We start from the raw sequence: 24,109 nt of genomic DNA on the forward strand, positions 1-24,109 counted from the left end.
GAAGGTGAAATTGCCATTTTTTTCCCTCAAGGTGTTCCTTTCAGCACAGGTGTTGAGGTGTTGAATCTATGGGAAAAGCAGAGGAAATGTGCTGTTGCTGAGTGTATCATGCATTAAATACACAGCTGCAGTTTCCAGTGGAATCCAGGAGTGAAAATCTGCCATTTCCTAGAGAAGGGCATTAAGAGAGTTGTGGAAGCTGGGATAACCATTGCAGGTTGTATCTGAAAATTAAATTCTTTGTCCCTTTGTTTCAGTCACTCAACAAGATAGAGAATGAATGGAAATCAGTTGTGTTTGGTGTGATGCTTTACAAAGAAACAAAAACCTATATTCTGAAAAGCACCGATGACATTTCTCAGCTCCTGGATGATCATATTGTCCTGGTTCAGAGCATGTCCTTCTCGCCCTTCAAGAAACCTTTTGAGGAAAGGATGAATGAATGGGAAAATAAGCTGAAGATGACACAGGTATTGGTTTCTTACCCACACACATGTGGTGAAGGCAGGCAGCTGGGCTCTGCTGCCATGCTGGGACATGGACACTGTGCAGTTGCTGCTAGGGAGCTGGAAGGACAGCTATTGAGAGAGTATCAATCTTTAGGGAGGAATAGGGCCTTACAAAGCCCTCTGACTCTAGTAAAATAATGCAGTTCTTTTGCTGCCTATTGCAGTATGTTTTAGTGGGGCCAGAACTCTCCCATTGCTGTAAACAGTCTTACTGATGTCTCTAATCATAGTATACTAATGGACCTCACAGATTCTTACAAACTCTGTGAAATCCATGCTATCGTTCACATCTCAGTGTAGGAAAGCACATGAAAGACTACTTTTAAACAGGATCTGGCAGACTGTGCCAGCGTGTGTTCCTCAAACCAGCAGCACCCAGCAGGACTCTGACAGCAAAATAGCACTGATGCAGGAGAAAAGTTCCAGTACAAGTGTCTGGCTGGAGAACTCTTTGTAAATGTTGGTGTTTGATGCACAGCTGTATTGCTGTCTGTTATTCATATCTACCTTATTCTGTCGATTGGTGCTTACCATCTGTGTGTGCCTGGGCCACTGCTGGAGTGCTAGCCTTGTCCCATGAGGATACATGCTGCTCCAAGCCCCATGGCAGTAGGTGACGTGGGGAAATTCAGTTACTTAATGTGTGGTTTTGGCAGTGATGGTGTACAGGTTTTCACTCTGCCTTTCCTACCCCTTCTTTTGGTTGTGTCACTAAAGGCCCATAAATCCGCCTCTGGGAAGGGGCTTGTCAGGGTTAGCTGATGGAACATGGCAAGCATTGTTGTCTGTAGTCCTGGAAAACTCCAGCTCTTGCTAGGTCAGGTGGACTGTCGATAGCACCATGTGTCTAAGGCAGTCTGAAAAGGAGTCAAACACTTTTCGGTTGCTTTGCAATGTTGAGCAAGTTCCCCAGGCTGTCCAATCTCCTGCAAATGGAGGAGGAGAATGTTCTTCAAACCTGATTCTCTTGCTCCTTTGAATGCCTGACAAACAGGGTTTCCTGCCTGGTGTTTAACTTAAATATTTAGCTTTTCATTCATTCTCTTAATTCAGAGAGTTATCTGAAGATCTTGTGATGGATTATTCTGTAGGCAAGGCTGGGGCTGAGGTACCTCAGGCAGGAGAGAGGATATGACAGAATTACAGTCTGGCATCTTTTATTTGTCATTCTTCTTCCCCAAAAAAACCCTCTTTCCACAGAATAAAATTCCCATTTTACTCTGTGCTCACGTTGTACCAGTTTCTGTAAAAAAAACAGAAATAGCAGCCACAGAAATTTGACCTGACACCGCAGAGTCCCTCTGAACTTTAGTATTGGCGTACACATATTTCTAAACTATCCCCAATAAACTAGTGGGTATTAATTCTAATGCCTGCTGAGAACTGTTATCAGTGGGGATTGCTAGGAAGATGTTAATTATTTGGTAAGGGAATTCCAGCCCCTGACCCTGCAGGTAGATTTTAGAATTGTGGAAGGTCTAATGCAGCATCACCTCTTTTTTCTTTTTTTTCTTGCTTGTTTTTTTAAACCCATTCTGGTACACACTTTGAATGGTTTTGTTGAACAGGTTTCATAGCATGGGGTTCTGATGTGCTCTTCTTGCTTCCCACTAGGATGTCCTAGAAGAATGGCTGAACTGTCAGCGCTCTTGGCTCTACTTGGAGCCAATCTTTAGCTCAGAGGACATCAAAAGACAGCTCCCAGTGGAAAGCAAGCGCTACCAGACTGTGGATAAGGATTGGAGGAAGATCATGAAGAATGCTAATGAAAACCCTGAGGTATGTGCCTTGATGAAGGCCAGTGCAGGTCTCCCAAACTCCTTGGAGCTGTGCTCTCAGAAGGACTGTGTCTTTGAGTCGTTGTTTTTGTAATGGTGTGGACATGAGCAGCGCTGTATTAACTGTGCAGCCTTGCCTGGGGCATTGTGCTGGATTTCTTCTCTTTGAACTTGACCTTTTGTTCTGGTGTAAGAATGGACAGAGTCGTTCTCTGTAATGCCTTGCACCAAACTCTGCACCCCATCAGATTCCTCCTCCTCAACACACAGCCCCCCTGCCTCCTATGACTCCTGTAACCAGCCCTGCTATGGTTGTAAGCCATAAGGTAACTCCCTCAATTCCTCCCCAAGACTGACTCTGTGAGTTTTTTAGAGCCATTGTTTTTGTGTCCTGGTAGCAGTGCTCTGCTCTCTTCTGTTCTCCAGTCTCCACTTCCCAGGACTCCATCACCACTTGTATTTCATATTACAAGTGTTGGTATTTAGGGGAACCCAGAAATGTGCTTGTCACATCCACAAGAGCTTTTTCCCCTCCTTGCCCACAAAGCTTACACCTCTCCAGACCCCTGTGAAAGTGTTCCTGTGCATGAGTCATTTAAATCCTATCAGTAACATCAGTGGGCAACCCAATTATCTCCACTGCCTTATCTCCCACATGCTCAGAATACTGATGCTTCCTCTGTTCTCCATTCTGTTATAGGTGATTTCTTTGTGCCCTGATCCAGTGCTGCTAGAGAAGCTGCAAAATGCTAACAAACTACTCGAACTTGTGCAGAAAGGGCTGAGTGAATATCTGGAGACGAAGAGAGGTGCTTTTCCCAGGTAACCCCAAATTTCAATGGGCTGGATTGCACTCCCTGGTTCAGGAAATATGAAAGGAGAGGCTCACTCCACTCTGCCAAGAAAGAGCAAAACCATCTAAGCTTAGGATATATTCATGAGGCTGCAAAACATAAGCAGGGCTGTGCCTTTCAATGCTGCCATCTGATGGGGAGAAAACAGGCACACACAAATGTGGTGAGTTAAGGGGAGTCTGGTAGCACCGCTGCATATCTGTGCCTCATGATTTGTGTAGAAAAGGGGAAGTAAAATGAACACCTCTGGGTAACTTTGTCTCTTATTCCTGAAGGAATACTTCTATTCTTTGATACTTGTTTAAACCCTCTTTGCTTGGGAATAACTGACTTATGCAGAAGGAGAAGTCTGTCTCTACAGGAAGGGAGATGTCTGGACTGTGGCTGCTCATCTAAACAAATACAAGGAGACCAGTGAGCAGTCAGAAACAGTGTCTTTAGCAAAAGGCTTGTTCCCCAGCTTGCCAGGACTTAGCCCCTGATGCTGCAGTAAAGAGAGCCTCTCGTCATGCCTGTCTCTGTGTTTGTAGGTTCTACTTCCTTTCAGATGATGAGCTGCTGGAAATACTGTCTCAGACAAAAGACCCCACTGCTGTACAACCTCACCTCCACAAATGCTTCGAGAACATTGCACAGGTAGGCAAACCAAGCATGCCGGTGGCTTGGCCCATCTTTGGAATGTTGGTGTCATGGGAACTTGGAGGTGTTCTGAGGTCTGGAGCAGTGTTCACATTCTGCTGTTTGGAGATGTGTCTCCTGGGAACTTGTAACTGTATGTAGGCATTGCCAGGTGCTGCCTGTCCTGGAATGGGATTCAATCAACCTCGCTTTAGACATTTCAAAGCCGGACTTCTGCCCATGAACTGGGCACCCTTAGTTGTCCTTCAGAAAATGGGGGTAAAATAGGCATCTGCCAAGGGCGACTTGGAGAAATCCTCTTAGATATCCATCTCAGGAAGAGAGGGCACTCCCTTTGGAGATGTCTGTCCATCCCACCATGGAGGCCAAGAGAAATAGCTCTGACTTAGCTGTCTACTTGCAGGCACCTTGTTAGGATGGAATCCCACTCTTGCTGACAGCCTCAGAAGGGACAAGGAGTGAACAAACCTGAACTGAATTTAGTTTCTGCCTTCACCCCTACTTAGGAGCTGGAGTTAACCTGGCTATTTTTCCTCTTTGTTATTCCTAATAGACTTCAGACTCCATAGCTAGTCACAGCTCGCACCACCACAATACTCAGACAGTAAAACCAATCTCCTAGTCATTAGTTTGGAAAAATAGAAAGGAAATTGAACTGGAAACCTGGTGCAAAGCCATTGGAATAAATAAGGGGACTTTCAGTGATGTGCTGGGGCACCGGAGAAGCTGTTAAAGTTTTACTCTTAAAACCAGGCACTGTGACCTCAAGGGAAATGATTTGAATCTACAGAATTGAACAGGAGTCAAGGGTTTGAATCCTAGACAGGCAATGAGAAATGTTCATCCTACCTATAATTTGATTTGCTTCACTCAAGTTAACCCAGCGATGTGAATCTCTTGTTTTCATACAACCATCTTCCATTATTTGGAGAGGTCATTTTGCGCATCTGTCGCACACTTTTTTATCCCCACTGACAGCCAAGTTTGGCACCAGGTTTATAATGAGCAAACACTGGTACAGGCTGGCTGTCCCCCAGGGGCAGGAAGGCAGGGATAGAACGGAAATCCTCCGCTCACATCTCCTGTCGTGCTTCTTCCATTAGCTGAAGTTCCAGGAGGACCTACAGATCACGCACATGTACTCTGCTGATGGAGAAGAGGTGAAGCTGTTTACTCCCATCCTTCCCTCTGAAAATGTAGAAGACTGGCTGCTGGAAGTGGAAAAATCTATGAAGGCCAGTGTACGGGACAACATAGAAAAATCAATTGGTGTCTATCCAGAGGTAAGAGTTTTATCACAGACCACCAGGTCTCTGATGTCTTGCTTCCAAGCTTGCCACAGAGGTTGCCAGTGATGGGGCTGATGAACTTGGAATATTCTACTAGAATATTCTCTTCTATTCTACTTTCAAAATACAGCCTTTAATCCAGTTATGTGTTGGTCAAGTGCAGAATGTGCAGCTGAGCAAGAAGCTCATGGTCCAGAAGAATGCAAACCCTGCACACTCCCTCACAGCCACAGAATGCTTCCTATTAGCATAAAAACAACGTTGTATGAATCCATATCTATTTGGCTCTCTAGATGGCTTCCTCTTTATAAGGATCTTCTCTTTCAGCTCTCCAGTGTAACACAGTGTGTTAGGGGCTGGTAAAAGTAACAAAGGTTTCCATCAGTGCATTTTGGCTCTGGTTTCTGTGTAAAAGCTATGCTGGTATAAAGTCTAAATTTCTAATTGGTTAGGTCTAAGGAGGGAGAAAGGTTGAAAAACAAAAAGGCCTCAGATATTTCTGTTGTTCAGACTGAAAATTTGAAAGTAGGAAAGTTGGAATAGGCCAGAGGAAGGGAAACATTCTTTTTGATCTTACAAGTTCCTGCTCTTCCCCTGCTGTTGGCTACTTGTAACAGGTTACTGCAGGTGGCATAGTGGAGAGAAGGTACCTGCTGTACCCAATGTCTGAAGAAGATTTCTTCACAGCAACAGGAGGGAAAAAAAGGAAAGCCTCTTACACAAGAACTCAGTTCTTATTTGTTAATCATGCATCTCAAGCAGCAAGGGAACATAGAAATCAATCAATCTATCAATGAGTCATTGTCTTACCACCATTTTCCACCCTTTTTTCCCTATTTTTTTCTATTTTAAGACTCCACGTACTGCATGGGTCTTGCAATGGCCTGGCCAAGTGGTCATTGCTGGCTGCCAGATTTTCTGGACAAAGGAAGTGTCTGAAGCCTTGGAAGCTGGAGATTTGTCCGACAGGCTTTACCCACAGCTGAGTACTCAGGTATGAAAATGAATGAAAGGGTGAGATTTTGCCAGATGGTGACTTTTGAATCATCAGACCTTTGATAAGTTATAAATACAGCCAGAACCATACTGTGGGGGAAAGAGAGACACAGTTTTACATAGCAAGTTCAAAACAGGTGAAAAAACAGGTTCTTATCTTCTTAATCATTAGGATATTTGTCATCATAAACCTCAAATAATGTAAAGGACTGATAATATGATCATGACCTGAAGAAAATAACAAGGTGAAAGGTAACTTCTCTAGGGTCACCCAAGAAGTTGAAGGTGAAGGAGAATGGAAGTTATGGACAGTGGATGAAACTGCATCTTTCATATCTGTTCCATGCATCCAACCACACCTAATAACTGGGAGTTATTAGCTCTGGGCCTCATCGTGGATCTAACGCTTTCTTTTCACCTGAATATGGTAATGGTGTAGGCAAAAGTCAGGTCTGAGCCAGCCCTGAGTAGGATTTGCAATCTGAGCAATCATTTGTATCTCTGACAAGAGAAAAGGCAGAAGTGGCCCTGTCACAGCCTATGATCTGAGTTTTAGCACGGTATAAGTTTGATTGCACTGTGTTAGTGCAGCCTGGCTTTTTGAATGGATTGCTTCAGAGTACTTTTTTTTCCTCCCCCAGCTGGGTGATTTGGTTGCCCTGGTCCGTGGCAAACTGTCCAGGATGCAGCGAGCAGTGTTGTCAGCTCTTATTGTGATTGAGGTCCACGCCAAGGATGTTGCAGCAAAGCTGATTGAGGAGAATGTAACGAGCATGAATGATTTTGAGTGGATCTCCCAGCTCAGGTTAGAGAGCATTGCTGTTGAACCTCACCTGGCCTCCCTGGCCAGCTGTGTCCAAGACAAATGGAAACAGAAGTTTGCGCCATCTGTAATCAGTAGTCCTGAGTTGCCTCTAACATGAGGAGTGGGATTAAAGTCTACTAAGGCATTTGAGATAGACCTGGTTTTGATGGCATCCACTTTGGCAGTATAGACTAACCCATACCATGATGTTTCATTGTGAAAAGACATCCTCTTGCCCAAGGAGTGCAATGCTTGATCTCAGGTCCTGTGAGAACTCCTGTCCACCCTGTTGTGTTACCTTATTCCTTCTTCTCTCAAGAGGGAAATCCCTTGAAGTGCAGGTCTCCATACCTGCAGGCTGTGGTCTCGTGAGCTGCTGTTCTGTCTGCCAGCCAGTGTTTATCTTTCTGCTGTCATATTCACTCATCATTAGGTACTACTGGACAAGGGAGGACCTGTACATCAGAGCAGTCAATGCTGAATTTATCTATGGCTATGAGTATCTGGGGAACACTGGACGTCTGGTTATCACACCCCTCACTGACAGGTAAAGAGATCGTTTTCTGGGTAATGTGTATTATTTTTCTCTTTTCTGTTTTTTTTCCTTCTGGATGAACAGAATTAAACCAAGGATCTGACCAAGCGGGTCTTACTGCTTACTGTGTGTAAATAGAAACCATTTGTACAGTAAAGTATTACCTGAGATGAGGGCATAGGAACACCCTGGCATTGGTAACTACTGTATTGCTGGTGATCAGTGCTCAGGCTGATTGCTTTCACTCTCCTAATTCTTAATGTAGTGCTTTGACTCATATAAAATGCCCAGCTGATAGCTAAGGAGCTCTTCTAGAAGCCAGCAGATAGCATCTAGTACTCTAGGATATGCAGCAGAAATAATAGTTTTACCTTTTTGTAACTGTCCTTTTTCTGGAGAGTGAATTTGTAGCCAGTGACAGAAGGATTTATCCCTGCAGGCCCCTGTGAATACTAATCAAGGCCACATAGCTAACTCCTTTGCAGAATGCTGCATATCAAAGCAGTTTTGCAGAATAATGAATGATGGATTCCTCCTTGTCTCCAGCTGGACAGATCATGTCTCCCTTACTGAAATCAGTAGTACAAATGCTTTTTTTCATCATGTGGTCTCTTCTTTGTCGTAGGTGTTATCTGACACTTACAGGAGCTCTGCACCTGAAATTTGGAGGAGCACCTGCAGGACCAGCAGGAACAGGCAAAACAGAAACAACAAAAGACCTGGGCAAAGCACTAGCAATCCAAACTGTAGTGTTCAACTGCTCTGACCAACTCGACTTTATGGCAATGGGAAAGTTTTTTAAGGGATTAGCCAGGTACAATGAAATACTGCATGTCATTATTGAGGAGTGAGTAGGATCCAGGAATGCTGGCCACTGGGAATTGGTGGGTATTTTTCACAGCAGCCCAAAAGAACAAACAAAGCCCTAGTGAAGGAGTTAATGAGTTCCAGAATAATCAAGGTTACAAAATTCCAGCCAGAAAGAAGGGATACTGGATCCAATTAAAGAAAAAAAAAAAAATAAAAGGAGATCCTGTTCATTTAAGGCAAAATTAAAATGCTTTGCACTAATCCACAATGCACTAATCCACCTGTGCAAATGTTTGCAGCTTTGGCCTTTATTTTAATATCATACTTGTTGAACTGAGATTCAGCCCAGAAGCTGCTTAATCTTAAGAAGAAGAGAATCTGCTGAGAATATTCGAAATTGAGCAGCCAAGAGAGACAGCTCTAAGCCCTGAGGGATCCTCTCAGAGAAGCTTCTCTCTTCTCTATGTTTCAAACAGAGCTGGTCCAATTAGTCTGTTGCACACTGGTGAATCTGAATTAGTTACTCCAACAAAAGCGATATTCTTTTCTCAGATGTTTTCTTTGTAAGTTATTTAACTTCTTTCTTAAGCCATGCCTTGTGGGAAGATCACCTTCCTCATATTCATGCTTCCAGCTTTATACATAGTCTTCCAAATTCTAAAAAATGGACTTAAGAGTTGTCTAAATTGTATCTGCTACATTTACAACTCAGGTACAAACCAGGAATTCAACATGACACCTCCTTAAAGCTCAAATCTAGAACATGCAGAATTTGTCCCAGGCTATAGGATCAGTTATTGCCATGGTCACTCATCACATGGCCTGGGATGCAAAGTCAGGGTGAGGGGCTACAGCCCCTTCCACCATCCCAGGGCACTGTGGCTGTGTCACTGCCTGCCATGGGACATAAAGGGCCTTTGGGGTTCACTTCTAGTCTCTGTTTTACCTACCCAGTATGTGGATTTGTAATTTCTAGATCTAGCTGAACTTTTGACTGCTCCTGTGGGATGTTCCTGACTCCTTCCATCTTTCCTTCCCTGCCCAGCTCTGGCGCGTGGGCTTGCTTCGATGAGTTCAACCGCATCGATATCGAGGTGCTGTCTGTGGTGGCCCAGCAGATCACAACCATCCAGAAAGCACAGCAGCAGAGGGTATGTAAGGAACACGTGGATACAAAGGCAGACAAAAAACTCTCCACTTGAGCTAGTTCAGGCAAGTCCTTGTCCCTGCAAACCTTCACGGGGGACTGCTTCACTTCAGTGCTCAGGGGTGACTTGGACAGACATCTTTAAGCTTGGAGAGGTTTGAACAATGTCCTGGCTGTGGTGCATCATATCAGACCATTACACAGCCAGCATGCTGGGGAGCGAGGTTTGTAACCCAAGTGTGTGCTGCCACAGTTGCCCACACTCTCACGGGCTGAAGTAAATCTCAGCTTGAGCTGCAGTGCCAGCAGACTTTGGTGTGGGAGACACTCTGATGCAGATCCACTGAGCTGATAAAAATCAGAGCTGTGATAAAGGCAGCCAGTGTTCTGCCATGAGTTGCTCAGCACCCAATTTGTCTAAATGTGTTATCCAAGCTTTGGTGGATTCACAAAACCCAGGATGTGCAGAAAAATGCACATTCGTGCACACACGGAGTTGCATTGGAAAGCGAATTGTTGGCTTTAATGGAGACTCAGCTGTCAGCCAGTCTCTGCTTTGTTCTCCGGAGGCTCAGAAGGGTTAAGACCTGAATCTCCTTGACTTTGGCTTGGAATTAGAAACTTGCTCTCCGTAAATTCTTCTGCATTACTTTATCCCCCATCTGAAATTACTACCTACACAGCTTTAAAAAGGATTTAGGTTTCTCTTTGCCCTTTTTGCCATGAATTAATTCAGGTCTGATCTCTACCGCGAAATAAATGGAAAGATGTTTGTTTACAGCTGGAGAGATAGGAGTCTGCTCAAGAGTCAAAAAAAAAATTTATCCTAACAGTAAATCTTCCATGATCCCAGTTTCTTATGCAGGGGAAAATATTGCTGGTAATACTGGATTCCTGCAGTGGGACCAGATTGAGTCACTACAGTTGTGGGCAGCTGTGTTTGTATGCGCTTGATAATTTAACTACTAAAAGCCATTGTTCTTTTCATGGAAGATGCTGCTACATTATTTAATTTGTAGGTCAGGCTCTGTTCTTTGAGGTTGATCATATTTGTAATTTTCCAGGTGGAGTCCTTCATATTTGAGGGCACAGAGATCCCACTGGTGCCATCCTGTGCTGTCTTCATCACAATGAACCCGGGGTATGCTGGGCGTACTGAACTGCCTGATAACTTGAAGGTGAGGAGGGGAGGCTGCATAGACAGAAAGCAGAGGGGCAACACAGGTGCTGCAGGCTACCTGGACCCACCAGTGTGTCTATGGCAAGGGTTAGGATGCAACACTTCTGGAAAGTTTCTAGACTTTGAGATTTGAAACACAATATGTAAGCAAATGGCAGTCCTCGGATTGCAGTCTGCTGACAGGTGCCGGGCACACTCATGCTGTGACCTGTAAACAGTCACTGGATAGATACTCAGCCTTTCCAGTTTGCTGGGAAAAAAAACAAGAAGCAACAGATTTTTGATCTTGTGTTGGATCTGTATGTTTCAGGCTCTCTTTCGTCCTGTGGCTATGATGGTCCCAGATTACTCCATGATTGCTGAGATCTCACTCTACTCCTTTGGGTTTAATGAAGCCAAAGTCCTTGCAAAGAAGATCACCACAACATTCAAACTATTGTCAGAGCAGCTCAGCTCTCAGGTAGATGCCTTAATGTCCATGAATGTTTTTTCTTAATGTGAGGCTTTCTCAGCCTAAGCACAAAGTGCCTGGATGGTTCTCTTGGTGCCTTGTGATAGGATATCTCAAAAAGGTCACCCATTCTTCATCTTCCTCCCTCCTTTCTGGATCTCATTTCTGCACCTGTGTGGCTGGACTTGCATTCACCCTAAGTCCCAGATAGTATTACAGTGTCAGGACAGTTCAGCCAAGCAGCCTTGCCTGCTTTTCCTTCCATCTAGGATTTTTCATCCTGCAGTTATTCATGTCTTCCTCACTTGTAGCCTGTACAGCTGAGGACTAGTTAGTTGTTTCAAGGATCCTGAGAACAGAATTGGATGAAGGAGTTGTTCTGAAGGCATAACCCTCTCATTTTGTTTTCTTATCTGCTAACTGAGTGCAAGCATAGGTTTCCTTTTTTTTAGGTGGTGCTTCTCTATCTGATGACATTGTTTCCTCTGTGCATTTTCCAGGATCACTATGACTTTGGGATGAGAGCTGTGAAGACTGTCATCTCAACAGCTGGCAACCTCAAAAGAGAGAATCCTGATATGGACGAGGTAAATGTGCCTGCAGTTCACACTGCCATAGACTAATGTGGCCTTATAAGAGAGGAATGATCTCTGAAGTCCTGAGTTCTTTAATCCTTGCAGGAGCTCATCTGCCTGCGGGCTATTAGGGATGCCAACGTACCCAAATTCCTGCAGGATGACCTCAAGCTCTTCAATGGTATTGTCTCAGATTTATTTCCAAACATCAAAGAAACGCCTGTTGATTATGGCATCCTGGAAGAAGCCATCCGCAAATCCTGCATCCAGGCGAATCTGAAGGATGTTGATGGTGAGAGAAAAGGCTCTCCACAAGCTCCCTCTGGGTCTGGGCTTTCAGTCCAGTGTGCTGTCCTAGGAAAGAGATGTGCTCCAAGACCAACTGTGTATCATCTTCCTCTACAGGTTTTGTGACTAAGGTCATCCAGCTGTATGAGACCACTGTGGTCCGTCATGGCCTTATGCTGGTGGGACCAACGGGTTCTGGGAAGACAAAGGTATGGATGAGACACTGTGCTGGCCCCAGCAGACCATCACCCCCCTAGTGATGCAGAGGTTTAAGTTTCACAGAAGACTCACACTCTGGCATTTCCAGCTTCTCTCAGATAGAAGTCTGGGCACGAAGATGCTGCCAGTTAGTACTGATTTATAGCCATGGGAAAGTATATTACTAGCTCACCTTTTGGGTTGTGAGTTGTGAGATTAGAACAAGGCTTATTAGCTCTGTTGCAGATTTTTAAGGCTGAGACATGCTTTGACATCTCGATGTGCTTCAGGCCTCTTGCACAGGAGATCTAACTGCATGTAGAATGCTTCATTTCTGTGCTTTTATTTCAGCCAGGCATCTTTTTACTATGATATTACCCTCCACTCTGTCTCCTTTCTCACTGCCTTTTGAATGCAGTTGCTGTGAGAGCAAGAGTCTTTGTCATCCTGGAGCCATGGCAGTTAACTCTCTGGCTGTCCTGCTTTTGCAGAGTTATGAAGTCCTGGCAGCTGCAATGACATCACTGAAAGGTCAGCCTGCAGCCAGTGGTGGGAATTACGAAGCAGTCAACTACTTTATACTGAATCCCAAATCCATCACAATGGGCCAGCTTTATGGAGAGTTCAACTTGCTAACGCATGAGTGGTAAAGTACAAAACCTTCTTTCCTCCCTTCCAGACAGAAAACACTTTTCTGGTCTTGAGCGTCTTCTCTTCAAGGCTGAGAACCGTTTAGGGAGGTGGCACAAAACCAGAAGCGATCAAGTCCTTATCCTCACCCAGCTACAATAGCCAGTCACGGAGATTTAAGCTGACATCTTTTATTGTGTGCTTGGCCCGTCTGCCGGCACATGCCCAGACAGTTCCTGCAGCTCAGCTTGCAGCATTAACTGCATAACAATAATTCAATAGCTTTGGAGCACATGCCCCTGCTCTAAGATACAGCAGCTTAAAAACACTCGCTTTGCTTCTGAAGAAAAGTGACCTCTGTACTGTGCACTTGAATTGTTCTGTGTAAATGCACTGGTAGCCTTGAATGATGAGGAGTGACCTTCAGGCATAAAGAGGCATTTCATTCCCGTTACCAGGACTCCTGTTTGCTTGCATGTTTTGGAAACAAGAACCAATGGTCCATTTGCCCTCTTTGCAGCCGGGTCCTACTGCTTATGTTTTCATATGTGACCTGAGGTTGACTTTGCAGCTCACTTTATCCAGAATCTAAGGTGTGAGAAGCAGTGTGAATCTCCCTTTGGCCCTGTCAGCCAGCACTTGCTTAGGGGCAAAGCTAAAAATTGTGTTCTGTAAAATGAGGGAAACTAAATATATATGAAGATAACTACCTCTAGGAAAAGTGCAAGCAAGTAAACATTACTGATGCTGAGACCAGAGCTTCCCAACTTAGAATCTGGTGTATATTTGCTGAAGGACATTTTATAGGATGTTCCAATTAAGCTCAACAGTTTTATTTATGATGTGACTCTACCCAAGGGCAGCACACAGGCACATCAACATGACAGAAACAAAAATACAGCAGCCATGTAAAATGTATTTACAGACAAATCCATCTGTTTTAATCAGCTGAGCTTTAGAACAGGCAGTTTTCCCTTGATCTCAGTAACAATATCCTGGAATTCACTAGCATTATAAAAATAACAAATAATTATTTAATAGCAGGAGTGGAGTCTATCCAGGGTCTGAATGGAAATTGCACTCCAGGTTTCCATGTGTAGATTAAGTTCTTGCTGTCAACAGCCAGCATTCCTTGTGTCTGCTCTCCTGTTCACCAGCTCCAGCATCACCTGGGTTCACAGACAGTTGAGGATGGGGAACTTCAGTTATAAAGAGGGTAGGGACGTGCCCTTTAGCCTGGATTTATCCTTGTAACCCGAGTCTGCCTTTATACTTGGTGGAGAAAAAGAGGCACCTCAAGAGAGCAGATAACCTGCCTGTGACCTGAACTGGATGCTAGCAAGGCCTCTTTACTTGTTACTGAGGAGAGAGAAGGGAAGCTTGATGTTTTACAGTTAAATGATATGAATTCCAGATCTTAATGCCCAAAGAAATTGTTTCATGGTGTCACTCAGGCTGAGATGTTTGTCTCAGTAAAAAAAAGAATGAAGTGAACCTTTATGCAGCTCATCAAAAAGGGAGGCACAGGTATCCTTGGGCAGATAAACCAGGGTAATATTCTGGCTCTGTTCCCTCATATGGTGGGAACTTTGCCATTGATTTCAGCAAAACCAGAATGGGCCAAGCCCTGCCTTCCTCACACCTTTCAGGACAGATGGGATCTTCTCCACACTGATCCGTCGGGGAACTGTGGCCACTGACACCACCAAGAAGTGGTATATGTTTGATGGGCCAGTTGATGCTTTGTGGATTGAAAACATGAACACAGTGCTAGATGACAATAAGAAGCTGTGCCTCAGCTCAGGGGAAATCATAAAGATGACAGAGGTAACTCATCCCTCTCGCTTTTGCTGCCTGTTGTCTGTACTCCCCTCTCCCAGCACTGAAAGATGTATCGAAAGTGAACAAGTCCTTATCCTTCCTTTTGTTTTACAATTTCCAGAGCATGACCATGATGTTTGAAGTCCAGGATCTGGCTGTTGCTTCCCCTGCCACAGTCTCCCGCTGTGGCATGGTTTACCTGGAACCCAGCATCTTGGGGCTGGACCCCTTTGTTGAATGCTGGCTGAAAAATATCCCAGAAATCATGCAGCGCTTCTCACAGAAACTAGCATCTCTCTTCAAGAAATTCCTCAAGGTGAGGTGTGCCATTCCAGCCTTCCCAGGGCTTAAAGCTTGTCAGCTTGCGTATCAACCAGCACAGACTTGTCAAGGCCTGGATTTAAATGCCATTGTGGGAACAGTTCAGACTACCAGCATACAAACTGCTCTGTGAATTTTCTGGGTTTAATAGATGTTACTCACTGATCCCTGTAGATGTGACTTAGTCTTATTGGTCATTAAAGTTTATTTTATTTCATTTTAAAATTATTTTCTGGACAAAATCATCCCATGTGCAGCACTGCTGCTTACAGTGGAGTAACTCCAGGGAGAAAGTTGTATGAACCTGTCTTGTTATTTCTACTCTACTGCTAAGCCATTATTGTAATGAGTAACTTGGAGATACAAAGGACAGCTCCAAAAGGAGCAAACCATTTAACAGCAGTGATGCCACAAGATGCACATCACTGTTGTTCAGAACCAAAAGGCAGGCCCAGTGGTTTCCTGGGGTTAGGAATGAACCTAGGGGTTTGACTGGCTTTTCTCCAGTCAAAACAGCGATACTTGGGATGCAGTTGGAAATGGCAGCATTTTCAGTCACTGTACGTGCTAAACATAGCATGAGGGAGACAAGGAGAAACCAGAACAAGAAGGTAAAACCAAAGGCAGCTGTGCTGGATGGTGACACTGAGCTGTTCCTGCCTTTCCTTACAGGATGCCATCGAATTTGTCCGGAGCTCTGTGAAGGAGATAATTGCCTCAACAGACAGTAACCTCACAAGGAGCCTCCTCGTGCTCTTGGAATGTTTGTTTCAGCCTTTCATTCCCATTAAGGTAGGATTTTGCTACCTCTTTCACTATTATTTGTGCCTGTAACTCTTAAGGACACCAAGTCATGCAGAGGGTTAGTCACCAGAGAACAAGATGTTGGTGCAGAAAGGTCATGCTGTAGCTCATCTACGGGGCAGAAGTAATATGACATCCTGCAAAGCATAGGTAAACCTGGAAGGATTATGCTCTGCCCACTGAAGAAACAAAAGATAAGCTCCAGGCTGGAGGGCAGAGGTTCACTTTTATTTATAGCAGAGGGAATTGGAGAATAAGTGGAAAGCAGAGATCAGAGCTGAGCAGCGATGCACTTCAGATTGCAGGTCCTTTGAGAATTAGTACTGGAGAAGGTTGGACAATTTTCAAATTAAAAACCTAAGACTAAATTCTTCTCCCAGCTCCTGTTGAGTGACGTTAGTTCAGCAAGGGGAGTCTCTCAAGTACACCAATAAAACAACAACTTTTAATCCGCAGAATATATTAACAAGGCCTGTGAAAAGCTGGCTAGAAAAAGCTACATAGAATAGAATTACAAAAAAATTAAGAGTCTGGGTTTTGTGTGCCTTAACCATGGCTGAGAACTTTTTTTCTGCTTGTCTCTGGTTCTAAGGGAATTAAGACGATTCCCCGGGAGAAGGCTGCTCGTATGGGAGAGCTGATTGAACCCTGGTTTATATTTGCCTTGATCTGGAGCGTGGGCGCTACTGGAGATGCCCAAAGTCGCATGGCCTTCAGCTCGTGGCTCAGAAATAAGATGGCAAAGGAAAAGGTGAGTAAAGGAAGAGCAGATCCTCTCTCGTTATAGAGGAATTAGTAATGATGGATGGCGGTCAGAGCTTCTTGAATGTCTGGAGGCTTTGGATGGACTTCCTCCTGGCATCTTGGCTACTCCCTTTAAGTCTGTCTCAAACTTAAAGGGACCACTGGAGCTGGAAGTTCTGGGAGCAATCTGAGCCCCCCTGGCCTGGGCAGCACCCCATTAGCAAAGTTTTCCCTGAAGTAGTGCAGATTCTCCTGTGAATTCAACTGAGTGGCAACCAGGTTCACCACAGCTTTTTTTCTCACAGATCCAGTTACTTTTCCCAAAAGAAGGACTGGTTTATGACTATAAGCTGGATGATGCTGGGCTTAGTAGTACTGAAGAGGATGTGGATGAAGAGGTCATTAGAGAGGTAAAATATTTCACCTCCAAAATAGGTAATCTAGGGGGAAGGGCCAGGAAGCAGCATAGTCTTGGAGGATTTGGTAGGATTTTCTCATCAAGGGCAAATAAGAAAGGCCTATAGGAACCAAAAAAGAATGTTTAATCAAAATTAAGCTTTTTGCTGAATCAAAAAGTCAGCTTCTTGCCCTCAGGATTGTGAAGTAGATCTTTCAAATCTGAGCCAAAGGCTGGTCAATTGAGACTTGAGTGCCTCTGTCAGTGCTCAGGAAAGTGAGAGAGCTCTACAGGTGTGGCTGCTGGAGAAGGACAAGGAGAAGCTCAGATGGATTGATCTGCCTGTGTTAAAAAGCAGTGCACAACAGCAGAAGAGCTGTGTGCAGCAGGGTATAGAGTAGCAGCAAAGCAGACAAATATGCCATCTTTTTCACAGGAGACAGCAGTAGGGCATGTCAGGGCCATCTTGATTGACAGTCAACAGCCTCTGGGCTGAAAGGAAGCAAAAAAAGAGGGAAAACGCTTCCCCTTCCTGAAATCAAAGAAAAGAGCCCTACATAAGCATCAGTGCTTAATGGAAGCTGCCACTGTGGTCAGAAATACAGATCTTCTCCTGTGTTCTCCAGCACATCCCTGGCAGAACCTCTATCTCACTTGTATAGTGGCCTCTGGGAGGTTCATCCGCAGCTTGAATCTAGCAGAAGTCATCCATGTCTTGTACAAGTACAGAACCTCATGTGCCTCTGAGTGCAATGTGGCTGATGGCACCAAATGTGAAGACAGGATCCCAGATAAACCCCTTTTGGCCCTCTGTCATGGGCAGAATTCCCATTCTTGCAAATATCACAAGTGCTCCATCCCACTTTGATCCCAGTTCTCAGAAAGGAGGGCAAGTGTGTTGCTGCTGGAGCAATAACCTCTGACTCTTGGGCTCTCTCCCGCTCAAAAGAAACGAGTCAAACACTCACAGCATTGCCATACAGAAAGATAAGGATGGCAAGACTAACAGAGGGGCTGGAAACCTGAATTCCTTATCAGAATCTGAGCTAATACACAAGGAGTGGTGACAGGGAAAACAGCAGAAATAGTTTTCTTTTCCTGTAAGGGATAGATGTGACTGCCCCCTCTAAGCAGACTCATATCTTTCAGGTGCACTGGGAGGTGTGGCTGGACCCTACAGCAAAGTTCACCATGGTTCCAGATACCAACTTCTGTGATGTTATTGTGCCCACAATAAACACAGTCCGCATGGCGTATCTGCTGGAGCTGTTGCTCACCAACTATAAGCCAGTATGTGCCCAGCCTTGTCTTTGAATTTTTGATTCAACCTTTTCCTCTCCCAGTGCAGTCAGAATTTAACAGCTACCTGACACTTTGAGATTATTTCCCACTCCCATGGATTTGTATTTCGCTGCTCAAAATCTGTGCTTAAGCCCTAAGAGTTCTCCATTCAGTCCCCAGGCACTGTGCCAGTGCCCCAAAGGTATGTCAAGACTCATTTGTTTAATCAAAATGCAGCAATTGCTAGATAGCCCATCACCATCCCTCTTTACCTGTTTCCTACAGTTTGATTTCATGCTTCTCTGGTTGGATTCCATCCACACCAGGAGATCTGTTGGTCAGCTGACCTTACTGAAGAAATAAGCCTAACCTTTTGATTCCTAAGTGAGCAGTCCTCCAGCAAATGTGAGAGTGCTGGGAAACACAGACTGCTTGCCTGGTGTTATGCTACATTGCTGATTGTGCTTCCAGGTTCTCTGCATTGGTCCCACTGGCACAGGGAAGACTCTCACAATTGCAGACAAGCTTTTGAAGAACTTGCCTAACAAATACATCACCCACTTCCTGATGTTTTCAGCACGCACCTCTGCTAACCAAACCCAGGATCTCATTGACAGCAAACTGGATAAGAGGCAAGATTCCTTTCTGTGTGTGCAAAAGCAGCGTCCCTGAGCTCAGTGTTTCTGTCAACTTGGCCATTTAATTTCATCCCAAGACCTAAAGGGGCCGCAAGCACATACAGCTGTGGATAACAAATAGAACACACAGCACATCTGAGCTGGGATTGTGAGAGCCAGTAAAAGCTTAAGATAGTGGCACGAAAGTGAGAAGGATTAGTGAGGGTCTGTAAGAGTTGCTCCAATTCTAGTTATTCCAGAAATGCTACATTTCACAGCACAGGTGTTTGCAAACCCTGGTGTGGGATCTTTACAGAAAGTGATGAAGGGAGAAAATGTGGCTGCCCACCCGCAGTCCCACTCCCCACAGTTAACAGCTTCCATTTCATCTCCCTGGTCAGTCACTGCTTTGAAGTTTCCAACAGATTCATGGGCTCAAATTTTGCTTTTATTTGCAACCATTTATTCACTGACATTGTGCATAAGTAGACAAAATTTCACTTGTGTTTGGAAAGAAGCCAGTGCCTCAAACATTGCTCCAGATTTTTTCCATATGAAGGCCTTATAATGGAGTTTATTAAGTATAAGAATAGCTGAAACTGTTGATTCAGGAAACACCTGGAGATTAAAAAAAGTGCTTTTGGATCAAGATAGGAGTACCTTTGCTATAGGAGTTGTCCTGTGTCCTTTCATGGGTTCTCTCCTTACAGGCGGAAAGGTGTGTTCGGGCCTCCAGTTGGTCGGTACTTCATATTTTTTATTGATGACTTGAACATGCCCATGCTGGAGCAATATGGTGCTCAGCCACCCATCGAGCTGCTGCGGCAGTATATGGACCACCAGGGCTGGTACGACCGGAAACAGATCGGTATGACCCAGATCCTGAGCCCAGAGCTCTTGGCGAAAGTTGGCCTGTTAGATACGTGTACCTGCTGTGGGAATTTGTGGCCAGGGTTTTCAGCTACGACTTAGCATTCATTCCTGATTTTGCACTCTTCAAGGTACTTTTAAGAATCTGGTGGATATTAATTTTGTCTGTGCCATGGGACCTCCTGGAGGGGGAAGGAATCCTGTCACTCCACGCTTCACTCGCCATTTCAACTACCTCTCCTTCACCGAGATGGATGACAGCAGCAAGAAGACTATCTTCTCCAACATCCTTGGCAGCTGGATGGGTAAGTCCTGCAGACAACTGCCACCTTCTCCTCATATTGGAAGTCACCCTGCTGATAATGGAGGTCGGAAGGGGAGGGATTAATACTGATGATCCAATCAAAATATTGGAAGCTGAAACTTGCAGTCACTTGAAGATGCTTTTGGGAAAGTGTTGTATGAATCTTAGCAAACAGAGAGCTCATACACTGTTTAATCTCAGGGCCAAACTCTGCTCATGCAAATCAGCAAACTTCAGCTTTAGCTCTCACTGTTCCATAAGATATCATATAGCCTGGGCCTTTCAAAGAGCATTTCATTTGCGATGGATGTTGCAGATATCCTTCACCTTAGCAGGTAAAGCTGGAACTCAGGTTTTTTGTCTTTTTCTAGATGGACTCCTAGGAGAAAGAAGTTACAGAACTCCAGTGCGTAAGTAAGAGCAGAAAGATGAGAGAGACAGTGAACAGAACAAGCTGATGGGCACAGCATGGCATAGCTTACCTGTGCTTTCAGCAGACAGACACTTGCCCAGACAACAGCCCTCAGTGCAAGCAGAGCCTTCTGTTACTCTCCATCTGCTGCAGCCTGTGGACAGCTGAGCAGGGTGGATCTGAGCATGGTGCTACAGCCACCCAGAAAAAAGGGTTTATTTGGAGTGAAATGAGTCCTCTTGTATTTGACAGGGTGGGAATTTAGGATCATCTTTGTAAATGTGCCCTCATCTGCAAATCTGCCAGTAGAAAGGAGTGAGAATAGTCAGCTATGAGAGAAGTAAAGTAGAGCTTTCTGGGTGCTTGCAATATTCACAAGTGCCAGTACCTGGCTGTGAGTTCAGGGGCACACTGAAACATCTAGCTGTGATTTAAAGAGAAATTAAAGAACTTTGGAAATCATGCAAAAAAGTTCAAAATGCTGAGGTGTCACAGGGCTCTACTTCTTAAGGAATGTTTGTAACAAACTTCATTGAGAGAAAAAAAAAAATATACTCTGAAACTGGCAGCTGTGTTTAAATCTTGCCAGACTATTGCATAAGAAATTATTCCTCAGTGGCTTTCCATTTGCTGAGCATAATGATTTGCAGGGGATTTAGCTAAGAGGGCACTCACACCTTCTAGCTTAAAAGTAGCCGAGACTCCACTGTGGGAGTATAAGGAAGGAGAAGGAAAACCTGTCTGGAGTATTTCAGGTGGGCATCAATTGCCTTTCTGGCAGTATCTCCTCTGTCTCTGCGGGGTATAAAGTTTTTGCATCACAGAATGACTGTGATGTGTTCTTCCATCCCCAAATCCTCAACATTAGTTGAGAAACTCATTGGAAACTGTCCACTGCAGTGAGCAGGTGCTTGGTCAGGTGCTTCACAGTCTCTGCAGAAGAAAGCAGACAGAAGTGTGTTCCTGCACAAGCACCTCTGCCACTCAGTGCCACCTTCCTGCCCTGTTGGGACCTTCTCAGCCCAGAGTCACCTCACTGGCATCCTCTCCAACTTCCTCTGTCTCTGCAGCTGGAGCAGTTGCAGTCAAAGACTTGAATGAGCCCTTGGTAGATGCCGCTATCCATGTGTATACGACCATCACATCCCAGCTGCTGCCCACACCAGCAAAGTCTCATTACACCTTCAACCTGAGAGACCTCTCCAAGGTGTTCCAGGGCATGCTCATGGCTGAGCCCAGCAAGGTCGAGGTGAGTCCTCCCATCAGCACAGCTGTGCCACCCAGGGGAAGACCAGAAATGTTCCAGCTGAGGCCTCGTCAACAGGCCTGCAAGCAGGCTTGAATTTCCCATTGAAGCTGCATTTTGGAATAGCTCAATGAATGTGATGGGCCCCACTTTGGCTATTGTCTGGTACCAGTAGGAAACAAACCCCCCCTTTAACCTCAGCCCTTCCTTGGCGTGGAAGCAGGTGAGTCAGTACAACACAGCCCATCCATTCAGGGCTGGATGGAGCCACAGGGGGCCAGACAGGGGCAGAGGTGCTGTCCTGCCTGCTTGTGTCAGTGGAGGCTTCTGCCCCTTCAGCTCTCCTGGGGACCTTGCTCTGGCTCCAGCCTGGCTAGTAGAGATTGACTTATCACAGGAAGTGCTTAGGATCCTAGTTCTGTGCTACCAGCCAAATAAAGGGATCTTCCCAAAAAACACAAGAAAACTGTAAAAATTAAATCAAACTCGGGAAAGATAAGAACGGAGAACATAAAATTTAAATCTCTCAAAGAAAGCCCAGCATATGGACAAATAGAGGAGGGAATTAGCTGAAGCTGTAATGAGCTCTCTGCAAAGCAGCTGTTTTGACAAGAGTTGATTTTGAGAGGAGAAGGGAAAGCAGCTTCCTCCGCCCAGTTCATTCTCCGCTCCAGCTGCCTTCTAGCAGGAGTGGAGCTGGCCACATGCTGGGCAGGAACCAGCTTTCCTGACAGTGATGCTCATAACACTTCTCTGCTTCTCTCACGGGGGCTGTTTTGCTGGAATTTCCTGCCAGGACAAATTGGACCTGCTGAGACTGTGGTACCATGAGAGCTGCCGGGTCTTCTGTGATCGCTTGGTCAATGAGGAGGACCGGACCTGGTTTGACAACCTAATGATGAAGAAGATGGAGGAGTTTGGCACCACTTTTGAGGAGGTCATCCCCTCCCAGCCAGTTCTGTTTGGGGACTTCATGGAGCCAGGTGCCAATGTCAAACTATACAAAGCAATCGACAGCCAGGAAAAGGTAAGGACCCTGGGAATCATGATGTGAACTGTGTTCATATCTTCCAAGGCTTTTGTAAACAAAGGAAAACAGTTAATGGTGATGATGGAGCTGCTGTAATTGAAGGTGTCTGGAACACCAAACCCTCCGAGGGGTCTCCTGTGAACTCCTATCCCATATATGAATAGTAGCTGTATTTGACACAATGGGAAATTGAGGTGGAACAAGCTGTCTCTACTTTTCAATCCTGGAGGCAGCCTGCTATGCCAAATCTCTGAAATGAGCTGCATTTAGGACTGCAAAGTGAAATTTGGTGGAAAGAAATGGCACATTACCCCCAAACAATACTACTTTTGCCATTAAAGACTTCAAAATTGACCTTTACAAGTAATTAATGTTACTGCCAGATTCCCTGTTGGAGAAGATACTGCGAGTACTTCAGTTGTGGTAATTAAGGAAAGGCAATGAGCAGCGCGTTTTGCACTCATTATCAGAAACAGATGATTATCCTGTCGTCTCTCCTCTTGTGATAGCTGTGTGACAAGGACTGGTAATTAACTGAGCTTTCCAATCCCTTTTGCAAAGTATGTAGGCCTGTCCCCCACTGAGGTGAGCACAGCTGAGACAGCCAGGCTTACAGGCTGCCACACAGTCCACTGATGCACACAGGACTTTGGCATCTAGGCAGGGATTCCAGCACTGTATGAATTCCAGCTGGTGTTGCTTGCCCAAGTTCGCAGTGAGATTGCTGAGGGGATAGGATCAAATCCCAAATATCTTCATGCTTCATCTCCTTCTCTGGCCTGAGGGTGCTGTTGAAAAGAGCCCTGGAAAGGGCAGGAGAAACTGCTCCTGCAACTGTTCCATGTGATGACTGGACTGGGAGAGGAGTGTGCTCCTCTACCCATCTACAGCCAGTGTTGTTTTCTTCCAGCACCTGCCCTTTCCAGCCAGGATCCTAACCACAGGGTGCAGCAGCAGGCAATGGGCAGCTATAGAGCGAGGAAACTGTCCCAGAGGGAGGCCTTGGAACAGTATGGATCAGGCAGCCATAAGCTATTTTATTTTGAACTACATCCTGCTGTTTCTCCAGGCAAACAGCACTGTTGGGAACAGCAGACCTTAGTCACTTGCCTGAGTTAGTTTAAGGTCACTGTTCAGCAGCTGCCGCCACCACCACTATCTAAATTCAGCCCAATGGCACTTCCTATAAAAGCATGGAGGAGAGTTGCTCCCAGACCCTGCTGAGCACCAGGCTCTGCCCTCTCGTGGTCCAGGCTTGGCCTGCAATCACCTCCCCACACACACACTATTGCTTTTATCTGGTAGCCACAATTGAGGGTTTCTGCCCACAGCTGAAGGTTGTGATTGAGGATTACCTGGAAGAGTACAATCAAAACAACACCCCAGAGCTGAAGCTTGTGCTTTTCATGGATGCAATCCAGCACATCTGCCGAATCAGCCGGATTCTGCGGCAGGCTCCAGGGAATGCTCTTCTCCTGGGTGTTGGAGGAAGTGGTAGACAGTCCCTCACCAGACTGGCATCTCACATGTAAGTAATGCACTCCCACCTATGTATGTATCATGGAGCAGCTCCATTGG

The 24,109-nt window shown here is 45.2% G+C and overlaps 1 protein-coding gene across 5 annotated transcripts in view; it reads left to right on the plus strand.

Annotated features, from left to right (window-relative positions):
• The window catches only part of DNAH1 (dynein axonemal heavy chain 1), an 88,551-nt gene that overhangs the window by 41,871 nt on the left and 22,571 nt on the right, over window positions 1-24,109 (plus strand). For all 5 annotated transcript variants that reach the window (XM_027640152.1, XM_027640154.1, XM_027640151.1 and 2 more), the window contains 29 exons: window positions 258-470; window positions 2,124-2,288; window positions 2,988-3,109; window positions 3,672-3,777; window positions 4,884-5,063; window positions 5,923-6,063; window positions 6,707-6,870; window positions 7,304-7,417; window positions 8,031-8,219; window positions 9,261-9,366; window positions 10,427-10,540; window positions 10,853-11,002; window positions 11,494-11,580; window positions 11,674-11,860; window positions 11,974-12,065; window positions 12,546-12,700; window positions 14,334-14,511; window positions 14,627-14,821; window positions 15,499-15,618; window positions 16,223-16,381; window positions 16,680-16,784; window positions 17,921-18,061; window positions 18,524-18,684; window positions 19,380-19,537; window positions 19,671-19,844; window positions 20,215-20,253; window positions 21,326-21,504; window positions 22,298-22,528; window positions 23,863-24,059. In XM_027640152.1, coding sequence (XP_027495953.1) covers window positions 258-470; window positions 2,124-2,288; window positions 2,988-3,109; window positions 3,672-3,777; window positions 4,884-5,063; window positions 5,923-6,063; window positions 6,707-6,870; window positions 7,304-7,417; window positions 8,031-8,219; window positions 9,261-9,366; window positions 10,427-10,540; window positions 10,853-11,002; window positions 11,494-11,580; window positions 11,674-11,860; window positions 11,974-12,065; window positions 12,546-12,700; window positions 14,334-14,511; window positions 14,627-14,821; window positions 15,499-15,618; window positions 16,223-16,381; window positions 16,680-16,784; window positions 17,921-18,061; window positions 18,524-18,684; window positions 19,380-19,537; window positions 19,671-19,844; window positions 20,215-20,253; window positions 21,326-21,504; window positions 22,298-22,528; window positions 23,863-24,059 — 4,322 coding nt within the window. The remainder of the gene's footprint in view (window positions 1-257; window positions 471-2,123; window positions 2,289-2,987; window positions 3,110-3,671; window positions 3,778-4,883; window positions 5,064-5,922; window positions 6,064-6,706; window positions 6,871-7,303; window positions 7,418-8,030; window positions 8,220-9,260; window positions 9,367-10,426; window positions 10,541-10,852; window positions 11,003-11,493; window positions 11,581-11,673; window positions 11,861-11,973; window positions 12,066-12,545; window positions 12,701-14,333; window positions 14,512-14,626; window positions 14,822-15,498; window positions 15,619-16,222; window positions 16,382-16,679; window positions 16,785-17,920; window positions 18,062-18,523; window positions 18,685-19,379; window positions 19,538-19,670; window positions 19,845-20,214; window positions 20,254-21,325; window positions 21,505-22,297; window positions 22,529-23,862; window positions 24,060-24,109) is intronic.

The sequence above is a fragment of the Corapipo altera genome, unplaced genomic scaffold (assembly GCF_003945725.1).
Source record: "Corapipo altera isolate COAL_440 unplaced genomic scaffold, ASM394572v1 55, whole genome shotgun sequence".
Lineage (NCBI taxonomy): Eukaryota > Metazoa > Chordata > Aves > Passeriformes > Pipridae > Corapipo > Corapipo altera.